Below are 18,232 nucleotides of genomic sequence, written 5' to 3' on the forward strand. Positions count from 1 at the left end.
ATAGTTTGGAGAGACATAAAAACAAAGCACTAAATTATGTTCCGAAATCCTACTGAAAATGAAAGGAACTACTCTGAAGCACCCGGAAGCAATATTTGGGTTTTGCACACAGGTTGATTATGTTCTGAGTAGTTCCTACCAGGAAGGTATTTTGAAAGGTTCATTAGATCCATTGACTTTCTCATATGCTAGTTTCACTGGCTTAAAATTAAAATTAAAATAGGGCTATTTTCTGGCTCAGAACACAGCTGTTCTCCCCCTGATGTCATAACTAATTCATTTAATAATATTCAAAGTATTCCATAGCAACATATTCTAGCAATTTCCAGTTGTCCATAATTTTTTTAGTTTCCCCTCATAATCAGACTTGACTAAGAGAAAATAGGAGGACAAAATGCATACATTATCCACGTACAGTGTATAATGTCTGATACGTGATGACATTTCCCTTCATTTCTGCACAGAGACAGAATAAATTTCTCCTGGCTGTGCCACTCTTGAGTTTTTCTTTCTCTTTCTGCTCACAAAGATCTGTTTTATAGTAATGATCTGAGATTGTATGGTACTGAAACAATATAAGGCAGGGCAGGAAATACCAATATTATAATAACAAAGTTTGATGCTTTGAAAAATGAATCAAAAAAGAACATTTAGGGGATATCTTAAAAAATCTCAGGCAACTCTATACAAAACTGCCCTAGTGTATAACAAATAAACATGAGCCTTATGGGTGCATGATTCAACTTTTTTCCTCCCTTGTACCCTTTTTTCAGCTTAAAAAAAAAAGAAATTTCAGAAAGCTATTTCCTTGGAGAGGCAAAGGAGTGCAGGTCCTCATGAAATATTTAAATTACAGGTTGACTCAAGTAATTAAATTCAATTGGGCCTGAACTTTTCCCTCTTAAGTGTAATACTAATATGAGAAGAGATAATGTTAATACGGTCAGTTTTTACATGGTGGATCACCTCTATTGAAACACTGGGTAACTTTTGTCATCATGGTCACAAAACTATTTCCTTTACTTCTTTTTAAGTACTAAGAAAACATGAAGAAACCAAGCACGCTTATTTTTTTGTTTTGATCAGCATGATCATTTACTAAATAACACATTTTCAAAGGAATTGTGGCTGTTTTGCTAAATACCATTAGTGTCCCAAGCCCTAAATATAGAATAATCACCTGAAAATTGGGAGCAGGGTCTTTGACTGTAGATGGGAAGGTTTCCCTCTGGCATCTCGATGAAACCTCTGCAACCTCAATAAAGACAATTTAATGCATCTGCTCAAAGGAGCAAGACCAGAACACACAGGTACATAAGCTTTATTTTTTGCTTTCCTGGAGCCATCTAGCCATGGTAGTTGTCACCTAGTTGAGTAGGACCAGAAAGGAGCCAAGCCAAGCTGGAGCGAGCAGAGGTCTCAGCTGAGCATAACCAGTGTTTCCACGTATAGCCAGCACAGACCTTGTACAAAGCAAGTTACTTGGGCCCAGCTCTCATCAATAACTCCCTCACAAACTAGCAGAAGGGAAACAGCCCAGCCCAGGGGTCAGCTCAATATGATTTGAAGGCATTGATCTTACCAGGTGTAAGTGAGTAACTAATATGACCTGCAGCACTTTAATTGCAGCTGAGGATTCAGTGAAGGAAAAGACTCAGTGTGATTCTCCCATCCCAGGTTAAGCTGTCAAGGCTGGAAGTGAGGACAAATGATTGTTGCTGGTTTTCAACACTTTTTACAGGGAAACTATTGAAGGGAATAATGTTGCCCTGCTATGCTGATTACTGTAAAATATATTCCAGATAAAAGTGGCACTTATAGTAGCGTTTCATTCCCAGGAGGTTGAGTAGGTTGTTTGAAGGAGGTGGGAGAGGGCAGAGGTGAGGAACAGCTATGAATACTTTTAATTTTTGCATATCAAATTATATCAGATATTATCTGCACCTCTCTGCTCCGTATCTCAGTGCAAATACTACAGAGGAATATTACACTTAACCTGGCAGACTTCTCTTAAAATATCTGTACTTCTTTTACACCTTCCTGCACATGCCAGAGGTATGATTTTAGACATACTTTTTATAAATCACAAGTGATTATAATTTTTTTTTTTTTTACAAAACTGCATAGGAGCCAGCTTCCATTTCTACCATATTCAATACAGTTTTCCAAAATACAAAAGCTGATCTTACTTAGAACTGATTTCCATGACATTTCATCATTACATTGCTAACACTATTGTTTCACCATATTTCTATGACAGGAGCAAATTGAAAAAATAGCTTCTGCATTTGAAAAATATCTCAGAAATGCTTTGCCATACCTCGCTTTGCACCCCCCCCCCATTTTACATATTAAAATACTCCTTGGACACCCAGAAAGGATTGAGGAAAAAAGTAATTAAGGATTCACGTATAGTAAAAGAGGAGCAATTATTACATTTACAATTTATATATCATTATATTCCTATAATAGTCTTACGTGTTATAGTTAAAAGGAAAACCTGTGAGATATAATTCATAGAACAATACTAATAACAACAACCCATAATTCTTGCTTTCTGTGAAATTTCCACATAAAAATTCATCCCTTTGTGTCATTAAAAGTGACATTGCATCTAAAAGAATACTAGCCATGGCAAATATCCATTTGAAGGCACAAGCTCAGGTTCATTGTCTGCTAGAATGTTATATATTATATGGGTATTGTTCTGGAGATGGAGAAGTTGCTTACAACTGCTGTATTGCCATTTTGTCAGAGCATGATTGGAAGAGGTTAGATGGAATAGAGTCAACCCTTTGTTATCACGCCTGATTCTAAAAATTCTAGGGACAGTAGAGGATCCCCATAGCTTCTCTGGGAAGAGGATTCAATTTGTAATGAACATATAGAGAGAGGCAAAGATCATAGTATTCATTCTAGGTCTCCAGCATCTTTAGAAGTTCCTGAAAAATTCTAACTCCGATCAATATAGTTAGAAATTGTACCCAACTGAGTATCTTTAAAGATTAGTTACAGTAACAATAAGAGACTTTCTTCTAATGATCTCACAGTATTGAATTTAATTATGGTTTATATAAGCCTCATATCGTCTCCTGAGAGTGTAAAGGACATCATCCTAACTTTACAAAAGCATAAACTTAAGCACAGTGAGCTTAGGAGACATCCAAAAAAAAACATGGAACAAAGTTAATGAAAGAAAAATCAAAATTTTTATGCACTGTGCCAATGCCACCCTCCTGCTTTTTGAAGGGTGATTTTATAATCCTATTTTTTTGTGTTTCAGGAATAGTCCCTCTTCAGTAACTCTTGGAAACAGTCACATAAATAAGTGTGAAAACTGAGTCACTAGAGAAACAAATTAACTACACACAAAGAATTCTCAGATGTACAAATTAAACAAACTAAAAAACAGACTAACTTTCTCTAATCCTCTGTGCAGCAATGGTACTTTCTAAAGCAGATGATGAAAACATACTAGGTAAGAAGTTACTTAGTTAAGAATGCCCATGAAAACAAAGTATTATTTGGAACAGAGAGGTGAAGGTTGACCTTTTGTACCTGTCAGTGTCTGTCACCACATCTTTGATACATCAGATATCCATTACAGATATTGTAAATGAAAGGTTGAGTCAACCGACTGGAAAAGTGTACTTAGGTGTCAGTTCATAATAATGATAGCAATACACATTTTTAAATGTATTTTCCCAAACAATTGAGAATAATTCAATGGTATGAACTGTTTATAGAAAAAACCCAACTTATCTGCGTCTCTGAGAACCCCAGCTAAGCAAGTGATTAGGGGAGCAGGATACTGGCAATCTGTCTGTAATTCCATCTCCATGTAGAAACCACATATTCTTTCTGCCAAACATTACAAGATATACTGCTTTCCACTGTGTTCCTACTAATTTCAGCGCCTGAAGATTGCTATCCTGAATTCTCTTAGCCTGCTCACACATCAACGTACTTCCTCACAGACGGCAGTGGAGTTACTAGGATGAGAGAGAGAGAAGCTTCCTGGCTATGTCTGCAGCCACATTCCTGAAAAGCTCAGTGCTAAAATACTGAAGGGAAAAGAGAAGAGGGACAGGATCAGAATGGGACAAGACAGGACAGATGGGACTGTCAGACATACCTTGGACAGCTCAGCGTCACTTCTGCCTGCAAAAATGGGACGGTGCCACACTGGCAACAGTGACCTTGGTATGGGTAATATTTAGAGAGATACAGTAAGCACAGGGCACAGACACAAGTAAAGAGAAGGGTGTCATATTTCTCCTCACTTCAGGGCTTAGTCACCTGGTTTCTGCTTACTGTCTTAATTAACTAATTGCCCTAAGCAAGGCTGGTTGGCTGGCAACACCCAGGGAACAGCATGAGGTGGGGAAAGAAAAGAAGTGGAGCACTGTGGAGAAAGAGATAGGGAGTTTGGAAGTAGGCATGGCAAAGATAAACAAAAGAGCATGAGGAGACTAAAATGGAAGTCTGAAAGAGTTGGATGAGAGAAAATGTAAGAAAGGCAGGATGAGGAAAGAAAAGTAAGAACTACACAGAAGGGAGTGAACAAGACATGAAGGTAGAAGAAACGAAAGAAAAAAATTATGTAGAAAGCAGTGAAAGAACTGAGAGTGTGAAATGCAGGTCAAGGGATGCTATTCTGCCCCTCCATTTCTCTCTTGAGAGGCCCCACTTGGAGTACTGAGTTCCAGTTCTGGAATCCGTAACATAACAAGGACATGGAGCTGTTGGAATGGGTCCAGAGAAGGGCCAGGAAGTTGATCAGAGGGCTGGAGCACCTCCCATATGAGGACAGGCTGTGAGAGTTGGGGTTGTTCAGCCCAGAGAAGAGAAGGTTCTAAGGAGACATGACAGTGACCCTCCAGTACCCTAAGGGGCATGCAAGAAAGCTGGAGAGAGACTTTACAAAGGCTTGTAGTGATAAGACAAGGGGGAATGGGTATAAATTGGAGGCGTAGATTTAGACTGGACATAAGTCTGCCTTCTTTGCCTCAGTCTTTAGTTGTAAAGAAAGTTGTTCCATCTGTGTACAAACCCAGGAGCTAGAGGAGCAAAATGAGGCTCCCGTGATCCAAGAGGAGGTGGTCAGAGCCTTGCTGGCCCGACTACACACCCACAAGTCTATGGGGCCGGATGGGATTCATCCAAGGGTATTGAAGGAGCTGGCGGATGTGCTGGCCAAACCCCTTTCCATCATCTTCCAACAGTCCTGGAAGACTGGGGAAGTCCCACTGGACTGGAGGCTGGCTGATGTTGTGCCCATCTACAAGAAGGGTCACAGGGAGGATCCAGGGAACTACAGGCCTGTCAGTCTGACCTCAGTGCCAGGGAAAGTCATGGAGCAGGTGATCTTGAGTGCTATCATGAAGCACATGCAAGAGAATCAGGTGATCAGGCCCAGTCAACATGGGTTCACAAAAGGCAGGTCTTGCCAAACTAACCTGATCGCCTTCTATGACAAAGTGACTCAGCTGCTGGATGAGGGAAAGGCTGTGGATGTGGTCTTCCTGGACTTCAGTAAAGCCTTTGACACAGTTTCTCACAGCTGGTGGGTCTCTTCCAACCTGGTTATTCTATGATTCTGTGATTCTATGATAAGGAGAAAATTCTTCACGATGACGCTGGTGAGGCATTGGCACAGGTTGCCCAGGAAAGCTGTGGCTGCCCCATCCCTGGAGGTGTCCAAGGCCAGGTTGGATGGGCCTTGGGCAGCCCAATCTAGTGGGAGGTGTCCCTACCCATGGCAAGGGGGTTGGAACTGGATGATCTTTAAGGTCCCTTATAACCCAAACCATTCTATGATTCGATGTTTCTACGATTCTATGAAAGGAAAATAGAGAAATTATATGGAAAGGACATGAACAAGAAATGCACAAGCATCTGGAGAGCATAATATAAATGGAGGACATAGAAAAATGTGTAGCCCATGAGCAGTAATACCTCCTTCTGGAGCATCACATCCTTCATCAAATCTTCAATCTTACATCTATATTCCAAGACAAATCAATATTCACTGTTTCAGCCACTGATTCATTAACAGATTAATGGGTACACTTTTAAGTCCTTGGAAGATGTTAATACTTTCTATCCTCTTAACAGTGGTCATAATCTTGACATCATAGTGATTATAAATGTAGCATTTTAACCTGCTTAATTAAGATGATAGGTACAGTCATTGCTTTTAATTTTGCTTTTTCACCATAAATAAACTAACTGATCATATCTAAGAGTTATAAACTATTTCCATCTGGTATCTAAGATGGTGATACAGCTCATCTGCATATTCATCAAGTGGCATGCATGTAAATAAGAAAGTTTTGCTGATTGCTTCCCCTACTTCTCCCACGACAGTGAAATTTATAACCATTAGGTTCAAACAGCAGGTCAGACAATCCGGACGTAATTCCAATGTGAATGAAAGGAAATTTCCTCACTCTCCTCCTTAATTATTATCAATTAAGAGTAGAATTTTACATCAGAATGGTAAACTTTTCTGTTGCCAAAGTGGTGTATTAGATGCAGGAAAATATTAGAAAGAAATTATTGCCATTAAAGAGACAGCTAAACCTGCTGAAAGAACAGTAAGTATTAAACAGTAACAAAGGTATTACCTCCTTCATATATTTTTCCTCGTTTTAGACATGTAATTTGTCATGGTCACAGTTCCTTATTTATCATTATAATTTGTGTATGTAAAGCATTCTACCAAGGTAGAAAGGCAAGCCACAGTACTGGAAAGCACATGAAAATTACATTCTACCAAATAAATGCTGATATTGATGTTCTATTATCAAAGCCTTTTAAATCCGCACAAATAAATCCCTCAATCAACAAAAATCCACTCTTGGAAAAGATGAAGAAAACTACAGTATTGTATATTTGGATTAATTTGGAATTAAGAAAATATTTGCAAGACTTTTACTTCTTTCAAAATCTAGCATTTTCCTTTTTAATCTGAGTTAGAATAAAGATATAGATAATTCTATTTCACTGCACTTTGGGGCTACTGCTGAAAACTGGGCAGGGTGACGTCCATTTGTCCACAGTGGGAAAGGAGATTTTAAATAATTTCTGGTATCTAATTGAGTTTCATATTAATTTGGGATCACAGTATGCAAAATGCTGTGGGCTTTTAAAAGTAATATTTCAAAGAAGAAATGCCTTGCTATTAATGCGTTTACAAGTGTTTGTATGAAATAACTTTTTCAGCTCAGTAACAGTTTTTATCAAAGCAAATCAATGGTCTGTCGCCCCAGGCAATGCACAGATCTGTAGTCCACAGTTAACTGACAGCTGACTTATCCAGTCAAATGGTCTGTCTGTCCATCAAAGCCATTTTCTTATTTTCTCTCACATTGTGCAAAGGGAGCCCTTTTGTAGATCTCACCACGTAACTCATAAGCCCACCTCTCAGGTTAGAAGACCCTGGGAATAGCAGCTGAATTTTGCTGGGCTACACAGCATCTCCCCTCTCAAATCCATTCAGATGATCTTTTCCTTCGCACTGGTCCAGCCACACATATACTGAAATTTATTCCTGTACAGTTTATTTTTTCTCCTGTACACTGAAATGGGTCCATCCTGTACCTGTCTGAGGTAAAACCACTTGATATCAAGAGGCATCAAGTCCAAGTTCCAAAATTGCTTGCCACATTCAAGCCCTAATAAGCAGAATGAGAGTTCAGGTATAATAGAAGGGAGAAGCTCATGTGGTGCAGGATGAAGTTTTCAGGAGGCCTGTCAGAGTAGATGAGACATTCATTCATTCGCATTCATCAAAGCAGTTGCCTCCTTTTTCCTCCCACTATGGACAAGAAATGAAGTAATGGATGAATTTCCTGAAAATAAATAATTCTTAAGGTTTTAAGTGGACATCATTTACTTGGAGGAACTGAGATTCTTTTAGAAAATACTACTGGACAAGATTTTTGTAACTGAAAGCATTCAGAAAAGAAACAACTCTGCTGAGCTGATTCTGAAGAACTTTTAGCACTTTTCATTTTGGTGGGTTTGAGTGACACACCACAGAACATTCCTGAATGTAGGCACTGCTCATTTGTCCCATGGTTGCATACACCTACGTTTAATTTAATTTCCACTTGAGGTAGACTTTGGTAAGAAGTAAGGCTTCCTACTTTCTTGTCTGTTCCCATTTGGATACAATTATACCAAGGCTGACTGGAGAGCTTCTGCTGAGCCACCTTCATATGTCCAACTCTGAATAGATTTTTTTCTGAGATTTTGAGGTTGTAGAGACATTTTGACCTATTCTACTAGGTGAAGAAACAGTAAGCCAAAGTGATTTAATATAGCACTGAGCTATTTTGTAAGTGTTAGACCACAAAGAACTTGGAAAATTTGATTTATTCGGAGTTACTGGGGTATTAAAATACCTAAGCTGCTAAACTTCACCTATGAAACAAACAAGGTATAAATTTCAATCCAATCTGAATGACTAAGTCATTGAAGAATTTATGTATAAAATGCTAATTAAAAGGGATATAATACACACAGATCAGGATCTTGGAAAAATGTGGAAAACTTCACAGTTTATGTTGCTGAAATTTTAAAGCACAAATGGAATTTTTACAGACTTATTAAATTTATAGAAGTTGAATTCTTTAAAACTATTGAGAAATTTGAGTTGGCCTAGAAAAAACTAGATTTCAGAGTTCACAGTAAGAATCCTGCTTTCGTCTTTGTCTTCAGAGCTCCTTGTCTTGATTAAAGAACAGAAATATCCTGTGAGAAAAGCCATGTATGCAACCAGGATACAGGCAGAAGCCAACATGCAACATTTGAGCTGCAGAAACACTAAACAAATGAACGTAGGTTTGTATTACACATTTACATATAATTATTTGAAACTATGCATGTACCGCACTGCAAGAAGGCAAGTGAGCCAGTAGATGCCTTATAATGCATTAATTATGCATCAGGTAAGTTTCGTTCTCTTACAGCTCAGATATGGGATGTGAAAGGTGATGACTTTGGCCTGTGGTTTTTTTCATGCAAATACATAGTACAGTTAATCTTCTGGCAATATGTATCTGGAACTCTCTACAGACTTAAAGTATTTGCTTTCCATAAAAATCAAACCGTTTACTGTTATTCCAGAGAGAATAGATCATAACATCAACAGAATCACGGCTCACATCACTAAAATTACAAACAAGCATATCCATTTTTTCTGCAAGTTACAACTAATAGTGACAATACCCAAAACTCAGTAAAAAGTCATAATGGTTTGAATGCCTTTAAGATATTCCAGTCAGGGGAAATGAAGAATTGAACCAAAACAATCACCCCCTTACGTGATGGATATCTCTTCATTATTACTGTCACCATTGCTTATGATAATTTTCTTTCTGTTATTAAGCTAATTCATACAGTCTTTGTTTTATTATTCTTTGCCCTTAGATTTTGGCACAGGAAGAAATGGATGCTTGGTTCAGTGATTTAAGGCACTGGCAAGACTCAGAAGATACTAATTCGGCTCTCAGCTTCACTTTAGGCAAATTGCCACAGCCCAGCTTATAAAATGTGATTGTGTAACTATGTTGAGGAAAGCGTCACTTTTTTACTTCAAGAGCTTTAAAGATAGTTTTATTTTTTACTGTAACAAAGTAAGTCTCATAACTAGGATAATGTATTCCTATTCTCCAAGTGAAAAGTCATAAAGAGAATTTTTCTGTCAATATCACTGAATCCATACTGAGCTCTTACTAATCTAACAGTAGCAGGTATAGCTAATCAAAGAGCTATTCCAACAAAGCTAATGTCTCGTTGAGGTCTTTGTCTTTCATATTTAATTTCCTCAGTTACAAAATAGGGATACTTTAAAGATAAATATGTTGAATTATGAGGTGATGATCTACTATGATAAGCTAAGTCATTATTTTAGATTGATAATCATAACCCAACACTGAACGTGAAATACCAGAGTTGTCTGCTTACTCAGACTGAAAACAAGCCCAGTGTACTTGTCACCAAAGTCTTTCACTTCCAGTTGATTTCAGTAGGCTGACACTAATCACTATATTGCACAGAGTTTCAACCCTGCATTATTGTAAGCTATGTAGCATTTCCACTGAAGCCACATTATAGGTAAGAATAATCAAACTGTATGTGTGTTATGAGCTCATGTGCTTCTCTGCAGAAGCATAATTCTACAAGGGCAAATTTCTACATGGGAACAAAGAGCAAAGCTTGATATTGGCTTGCCCACCCTGGGAATGTTTGGATCAAAAAAAAGGACATTTTGACTCACTTTAAGGAAATCCAAAAGCCAAACTCATGAAGCCAGACAAGATTCTCCAGAACCTGTTTGACTATAACAAGGTCATACAGTGAACTGGTTGAGAACCACTGCATTTGAATTTGCATAATTTTGAACGCCTATCAACCACTCCACTTTCTGTCCTCTACATAAACCAAGTATTAACATTTTATTTGAACCCTAATGGAAACTCATACCTAACTGCCCAGTGACAATTTGCTGACTACATGGAGCTCCCCTTTTGTGTAAACTCTCATTTGTTGCTTTTCTCTGAAATATTTGAAATAACAGACTAATAGACAATTTGAATAATAGGTAAAAAGGAGGAAAAAGGTACAATTCTTTCAGGAACCAAAATATCAGCAATAAATGATAATACAGGCACTCATAACTACATCTTTAAAGACATATTCCTTTCAGTTTCAAAGGCAAGAACATCTGTATTAGGAAAATCGAAGTTGTGGAAAACATGGGCTTGCAGTGTTTGAAACAACAGATGGATTTAACACCTCTGCTCAGGATCTGCACTCTGAACTTCACCAATAGACTTCTGTCAGACAGAAGTCCAGAAGTTTCTACAAAAAAATGAACTTGTCACATAGAAACAAAGTTTTTGGTACACAATAAAGATAATATTTAACTGGCTGCATAGGTCTTTATTCATTGGGAATGTATAGAAGTTGGAATGCATCCAGTTAACTGTGTGCACAACTATGGTCCATAAGACTACATCCACTGCAGATGGGCAGTATTACTGATCTCCATGTGTATGTGGTAAATCCCCACTCCTGGAAAGCACTGCAGCTATTGAACATCTGCAGACAGATGGTAAATAGTATGTACAGAAGACTCCAGCACATGAGAGGAGAAGGACTGCAATTTGCAACTTCTCATGCAATAGGAAGAAGACTGAGTGCTACAGCTTTAACTATCTGGAGAGCTAAATTTCCAACCTTAACGATTCTATGATCCTCTGCTCTGCCCTATAAACTATCCAGAGCACCAGAGCATGTCTAAGAAGCCTGCCTATTTGGCATACCCCTGCTACCCAGGCATTTCTGCTAGAAGTCATTTTTTAAAATCAAGTATTAAATCCTCAGCTTTTTTACTAATGATAATGCAGACGGTACAGTTACATCTTTGTCTGTATCAAGAAATAAGCACTCAGTTACTGTTTCCTTTCTGTGTTGAACACCTGTTGACTGTTTGCATCTGCATTCCCACTGTTAACAAACTTTTCTGATTTTATTTTACAATGACTGAATTTGATAACAGCTTTCTAAGCATGATCATGCCATCTGACAGCTCTTCAGCTTCACGTCACATAACTACGATACAAAATGATTGTACAGCAGCCTATATTTTTGCCCAAGTGTTAATTTTATAAAGAATATTCTCTCCATGCATATTCAACCAATTGTTACAATTGAGCCATTTCTATTCTACTTATTCACAGATTGGTTTTCCCACTTTTAGTCTGAATAAGGTGACAGACAATTCTTGTGCTGTGCTATTTCTGTATAGCATTTCTTGGTAATGTTTTTATTCTGCTTCCTGATGGTGTGGATTTTTTTGAAGGAAAATGTTATGCAAACAACAAAAGATGCATTTCATGGGTTTCCCCTTTATTTTAGTTCAGTGATAGAATTCCCTGCTACTACACAGCATAAATACTTAATGCTGATATATATTGAGTGCTATTGTGGAACTGCAGTCATTTTTAACTGACATGCTTTCATTCAATTGCCACGTTGCATGTAAGCTTTAAGACCTCATCAGTAAATCAAAATATATTTACGTGTATATGTACACATAGGGTAGGTTTTAATAACTAACTGTGAAAATGAGCATTTAATGATGGGCAACAGGAGTTTTCATCAGTCTTGGGGGCATCTATCCTGTGCCGTTGACAACCAAGAGCACTATAACTATAGATGTCCAAAATAATTAATGTTCTCATAAGAAAGTTAATGTTGGACTTGAATACTGCAAAAATAAGGTATTTCTTGCCTTTGTGAATTTGGAACACTCTGAAAAATACATATTTACTATTTTAGACTCCTCTCCTGTCATGTCCTATGAATAAGTCATCATCTTGTGTTTTTACCATTCACTTTCTAAATTTCCTTCTCAAAACTGTGCACAAAGTTTTGTCTTGTTCACAGAACTTGAAGCATACATTTTTCATTAAAATTTATTGAATAATATTGTGTTTATGCATATTAGTTTCAGAAGAAAAGATTTTTCAGAAGGCGGTTACTTAAGTCAGAAAGGCATAATATTAGAAATGGCAAGACTAAGTTCAGACACAAGTATGTGCAGTGTTTAGAAAGGGATGGATTAATATCAACAGGTTGTTGTACTTCAAAATGTCAGACATGTATATCAGTCCTTTTCTGACATGGTATTTCATGCAAACTGCCGGGCAAACAGGGTTCCTGTTGGGACTTCTGCACTGCCATTTAGACAAATGGGTACTACTGTTAATTGTGTGATTGCAGTTTCTCACTCAGCCTCTGCCTCAGCTCATGTACCAAGTGGCTGATGTTTAATCAGCTGGTGATAAGTAACTTGCCCAAAGCAAAATCTCTGTGACAGGTCACTGCATAAAAATCCCGATTTGTGCCTTACTGATACCCACATAAAGTCGCTTTAAAGAGCCACTGATATCCTAGAAAGAGACTGAGATTCTCACATTCTGATGTTTTCATGCTCTTATTCCTGTAACTAAAATCTTAAATTCAGAAGTATGCAAGTAATCAAGAGTATACTATTATCAGGATCAAAAGAAAAGCATATTGGGCATTATACATTACATCCATGAAGTCCTTTTCCCGTGTCCCACATCAGCCAGCCACGAGGCAGCTTCCCTAGAAGCCGCATAAACATCCAGCCCAGTGTTAAATCTGACTTAAGAAGAAGCAGCTTGAACAAACCCTGGTCCAGCAGAATGATTCCACAGCTATATAGCTTACAACCCCAAACTCATCTATGGCCAGAAAGCACAGGCACATATGTCTGCAAAATACTATGTAGATGTGTTCATAGGCATTTAAAGCCATAGATTCAGAAGAATGAACCTAGCATGACTCATGTAAAACATGAGAAATTCATTTTCTAGACCAAACACTGCAGTGTAAAACTCAGCAGGAAAGCAAGGAATCATCCAGAATCATCTGCTGCTTTAAAGCTGTGACCTATATCTAGTAGCCAAAGACAAGCCATTAGAAGATAGAGCTTTAAAGCCACAAGAGATTATTAAACACGGTGGAGAAAAAAAATTGCTTGGTGCAGTTACAACTTCAACAGAGAATTTAACTCTCCCATCTGCACTGTGTATCCCTTTTGTATGTTTTGAACTCGTTCCACTGCGAATCTCCCACTGCTGTCACATGCCATCTATCCAAGAGCACTATGTACGGCTCACAGGGGAGCTGCAGATGGTTCACAGAGGAAAATTTTGCCCTAACATGGAAAAGTAAGGAAAAAGCCAGTCTGGCACATGTGAAAAGCTAATGTAAATGTTAAAAATTAAGGAGATGCTCTTGATACCATTCAGCTATCCAATTTTGCTATACTCTATCATGTTTCCCTATCATCACAACCACCAGGTTTATACACAGGGTATTTTCTTGGGCTGCTAGAAAAGATATTGCCTTGTCCTCTGACATGGACTTTGCCCTGTGACACACCATTTTCTTTTGTCCAAGTAAGAGCCTGTATTAAAGTAGATGCACCAAAGATTAGAAAGCCTGTTCATGAAATATTTGTAAAACTATATCTGTCTTACGATCACAAATCTTTTAAATGGATAAGTATGAAACAATTAATGTCCTCTCACTTGCTCAGGGCAGATTTACTTATGGAATAATATGTGAATTCAAGACACACAGGAAATTCCCCCAACCAGACATTTTCCTGAGGGATTGGAGAGGGATGGGGGGAGAATACACACACACACACACACACACACACACACACACTGCTGCATTGTGATAAGGCAAGCAAGGCAGAACAAAAATCATCTGTCAGTTCCACGCAGCAGAGCCCAGTTCCCATATGCCACTCTTTCTCCAGAAGAGGATTACTTTTTTTAATATGCTGAGTTCACATCATCTATTCCATGCTCAGTGGTCAAAACAAAATAAAAAAAAAAAAAACCTATATAATATGAAAGAATTAACCCTGATCCATGCATGCAGTCCCAGAAATCACCCTTGTGCCAAGAAATTGTGCGGCAACCAGGGGAAAGCAGGTTTTCTTAGGCTACTAAGCAACAGTAACTGCAACTGCAGCTGCTGTTGCACCCTCTGGCCAAACTTCTTGCTACAAACCCCCCAGTGCCATTGTCTGACCTGCGGATCTGCACAGCCACAGACCTACCAGCTCTCAGCCAATTCTAATTCTTTCCCAAATTATTGCATCCTGCTTTTGCAAGAGGTTTCAGTGATATGGCATAGGTGCTTGCTTATGCCGTGTGCTTTCTGTTCCCATGGAAGCAGTGAAACCGCACTCATTGCCTGTGTCCAGCACGTACCAAGCCCAAGGAATAAAGACATTTGCTGCAGAGAGAAGAAAACACCTAGACAGAGACCTGTAGTCACATTTTATGCTTTGCCAGCACTCAACTATGCTGGAAAATAATTTTGAATAATGTTTCTAATAACTGTAGCAGCTGCTGTCTGCCTGACAAGTGGAAAGAAAGGTGCATTCTACACTTAAAGAAGCTCCACTGATAATACTTCTTTAGAGAGGGACGAGGTTTTGTGTCAAGCTGAACTCTTAAAAATCAGCCTGGAATCACCAGGGGCACCCACTGATGGCCAAGTTTTCATTTTGTTGAAGGAAGAATAAATCTCTCTTCTTAAAACCTTATTCCAGATGAGTCAGAAGAGGCCCGTGCTCCAGATCTATGAATTTTATCTTTTAGGTCCCCAACTACTTTAAATTGTTCCATGAACTCGATTGGTTTTGCTGAAGCAAAGCATAAACTAACAGTTTTCTGGTTTATGTTAGTATGTTTCCATGACACTTTCCTGTTACAGAGATTGCTTAAAAGCAGGTAAAAAATCTGTCAGTGTTAGTGCAGGTCCTGTACATTTGACTATCCTTCACATAGAAAATAGGCATTGATAAGCCATGCATCAACACACATTGCATCAGACGATCTTGACTGAAATGGGCAGAAGGCATTTTCTGATTTTTTTTACCAACAACACATTTTCCTCTAAGAGACCATCTCAATGAGAGACTCATTTACAGAAAAAGCCATTTCACACTTTTCTATCAATGTTAAAGGAATTTAATAAGGATATATAATGAATGTATAAGTTATAAACATATCATTATAATATATAAATATATAATCATAGCTGTATGCTATACCCATTTGAAGGCTGCTCATACTTCTAGAGCAATCCAATGAGCTTTTATGTAAACAGGAGAATCAATCCCATAATTTCTAATAACTAAATGTCAAAGGAGCTGAATGCAACAGCACTGGGGGACTTATGTGTTTCCAGGTCTTAATATGTGGATGAACCTTTAGTTCAAAAGCCATATCATTACACACAGCAAGGGGTTTTTCCCTTTTGCCATCAATATTCATATGCTTGAAAGAGGACACACAAGAACCTAAATGTCAGTCTTAAGAAGTCGAGAAGAAAGAGAAGAAAGATTTTTACTTCCTAATGCTAGGACATAATGCCCAAATGGCTGCAGTCCTCTCTGGATACTGCAAGATGAAGTGAGATACAGAGCATCTGCACGGAGTCCACCTGGTGCTGTACTCTGGGGCTCAGGCAGGCAAGGCAGAAGCTGGGAATGCATTGCTGGCAGCACAGCAAGACTGAAATGATGAAGTGGCACCTTAGCTGTACCCTGGTTACTTACTCTTGAGAAAGTGCTTGCTATAGCTGAGTTTCAGCAGAAGAGAAATGAAGTCCCAGAGAGAACGGTATGAAATATGCCATAGCCTTGTCCATACTTGCCCATCAGTATCACCTTTAGACTGGTGCGAGGCAGGCCTGCTGCTATCTGGAGCATTGCTTCACAGAATCACAGAATCACTAGGTTGGAAAAGACCCACTGGATTATCGAGTCCAACCATTCCCATCAACTGCTAAACCATGTCCCTCAGCACATAATCCTCATGTCTTTTAAACATCATCAGGGAAGGTGACTCAACCACCTCCCTGGGCAGCCTGTTCCAGTGCCCAATGACCCTTCCCATGAAAAATTTTTTCCTGATGTGAAAGCGTAGCTGGAAAATGGACTGATGAGCATCTTCATGAGCCAGCAGTGGCCCAGGTGGCCAAGAAGGCCAATGGCATCTTGGCTTGTATCAGAAACGGCGTGACCAGCAAGTCCAGGAGGTTATTCTCCCTCTGTACTCGGCACTGGTGGGACCGCTCCTCAAATCCTGTGTTCAGTTCTGGGCCCCTCACCACAAGAAGGATGTTGAGGCTCTGGAGCGAGTCCAGAGAAGAGCAACAAAGCTGGGGAAGGGGCTGGAGAACAGGCCTTATGAGGAACGGCTGAGAGAGCTGGGGGTGTTTATCCTGGAGAAGAGGAGGCTGAGAGGAGACTTTATTGCTCTCTGCAACTACCTGAAAGGAGGTTGTGGAGAGGAGGGTGCTGGCCTCTTCTCCCAAGTGACAGGGGACAGGACGAGAGGGAATGGCCTCAGGCTCCACCAGGGGAGGCTCAGGCTCGTTGATCCAGTGAGTCCCTTCCAACCTAGCGATTCTGTGACTCTACGATTCACTGTCGTAGCATCCTCGCTACAGCTGCCAAAGTACCAGCGACCGTCTAAGGAAGAACAACAGGTTACTTCCCATGTTCTACCCGAAAAAAAGAGCTCTGAACGCAGCGCCCCGCCCCTCCACCCCCCACCCCCCACCCCCCACCCGCGCCTCGTCTGCTCGGACACCGAGAGGAGCCACCAGCTCCTCTCGGTGTCCGAGCAGACGAGGCGCGGGGTCGGGGGAGCGGGGATCGTCTGGATGTGCTCGAACCCCGCTCAGCCCCGCGGCGAAGGAGTTAAGCAGCCGCCCCCTGACGTCAGCCCCGCACCGAGCGCGGGGGACGCGGCGAGGAGGGAGGGAAGGAGGGAAGGGGGGAGCGCGGGGCCGCCGCCCGCAGCCGCGGCAGCATGTCCGGGGCCGAGCGGCACAAGGGGCAAGTGACCAAGGACAGTGTCACCCTCCTGCCCTGCTTCTACTTCGTGGAGGTGAGTGAGTGAGTGAGGGGTGAGGCTCTTCCCTGCGGGGTAAAAACCCCTCGCCTTGCGTAAACGCTCCCCAATTGCCCTCATTGCTCTCTATAACTACCTGAAAGGAGGTTGTGGAGAGGAGGGAGCTGGCCTCTTCTCCCAAGTGACAGGGGACAGCACGAGAGGGAATGGCCTCAAGCTCCACCAAGGGAGATTTAGGGTGGACATTAGGAAAAAAATTTTCACAGAAAGGGTCGTTGGGCACTGGAAGAGGCTGCCCCTGGAGGTGGTTGATTCACCTTCCCTGGAGGTGTTTAAGGCACGGGTGGACGAGGTGCTAAGGGACATGGTTTAGTGTTTGATAGGAATGGTTGGACTCGATGATCCAGTGGGTCTCTTCCAACCTGGTTATTCTATGTTTCTATGATTCTATGAAGCTCTTGGTTGCAGTGTCTTCGGGAGGGGATGATGCGATGGGCTCGGGGACCTCTCGAGCTCTTTGAAGAAGAGCTGGATGCAGCGTCGCGTGGGTGGGGTGAAAACCGTGTTCAACAGGGAATGCTCAGGAGAATAGAAACGTTCATAAAATGACAGCCAGCTGTGTGTTCTTGGTGACCCCTGGATTACGGCTTCCTCGAACGGCGTGTATAAAAATGTCTGTTCTGAAAATGGAACGAGGTTGAATCACCTTCCCTGGAGATGTTCAAAGGAAGGGTGGGTGA

At 40.2% G+C, this 18,232-nt stretch overlaps 1 protein-coding gene across 2 annotated transcripts in view; it reads left to right on the forward strand.

Moving 5' to 3' along the window:
- Positions 1–17,418: 17,418 nt before the first annotated feature.
- PLPPR4 (phospholipid phosphatase related 4) overlaps positions 17,419–18,232 on the forward strand; it is a 33,533-nt gene continuing 32,719 nt past the window's right edge. For both annotated transcript variants that reach the window (XM_069862195.1, XM_069862196.1), the window contains exon 1: positions 17,419–17,528. In XM_069862195.1, coding sequence (XP_069718296.1) covers positions 17,451–17,528 — 78 coding nt within the window. In that variant the 5' untranslated portion in view covers positions 17,419–17,450. The remainder of the gene's footprint in view (positions 17,529–18,232) is intronic.

Source organism: Phaenicophaeus curvirostris, chromosome 8 (genome assembly GCF_032191515.1).
Source record: "Phaenicophaeus curvirostris isolate KB17595 chromosome 8, BPBGC_Pcur_1.0, whole genome shotgun sequence".
Classification (NCBI taxonomy): Eukaryota; Metazoa; Chordata; class Aves; order Cuculiformes; family Cuculidae; genus Phaenicophaeus; species Phaenicophaeus curvirostris.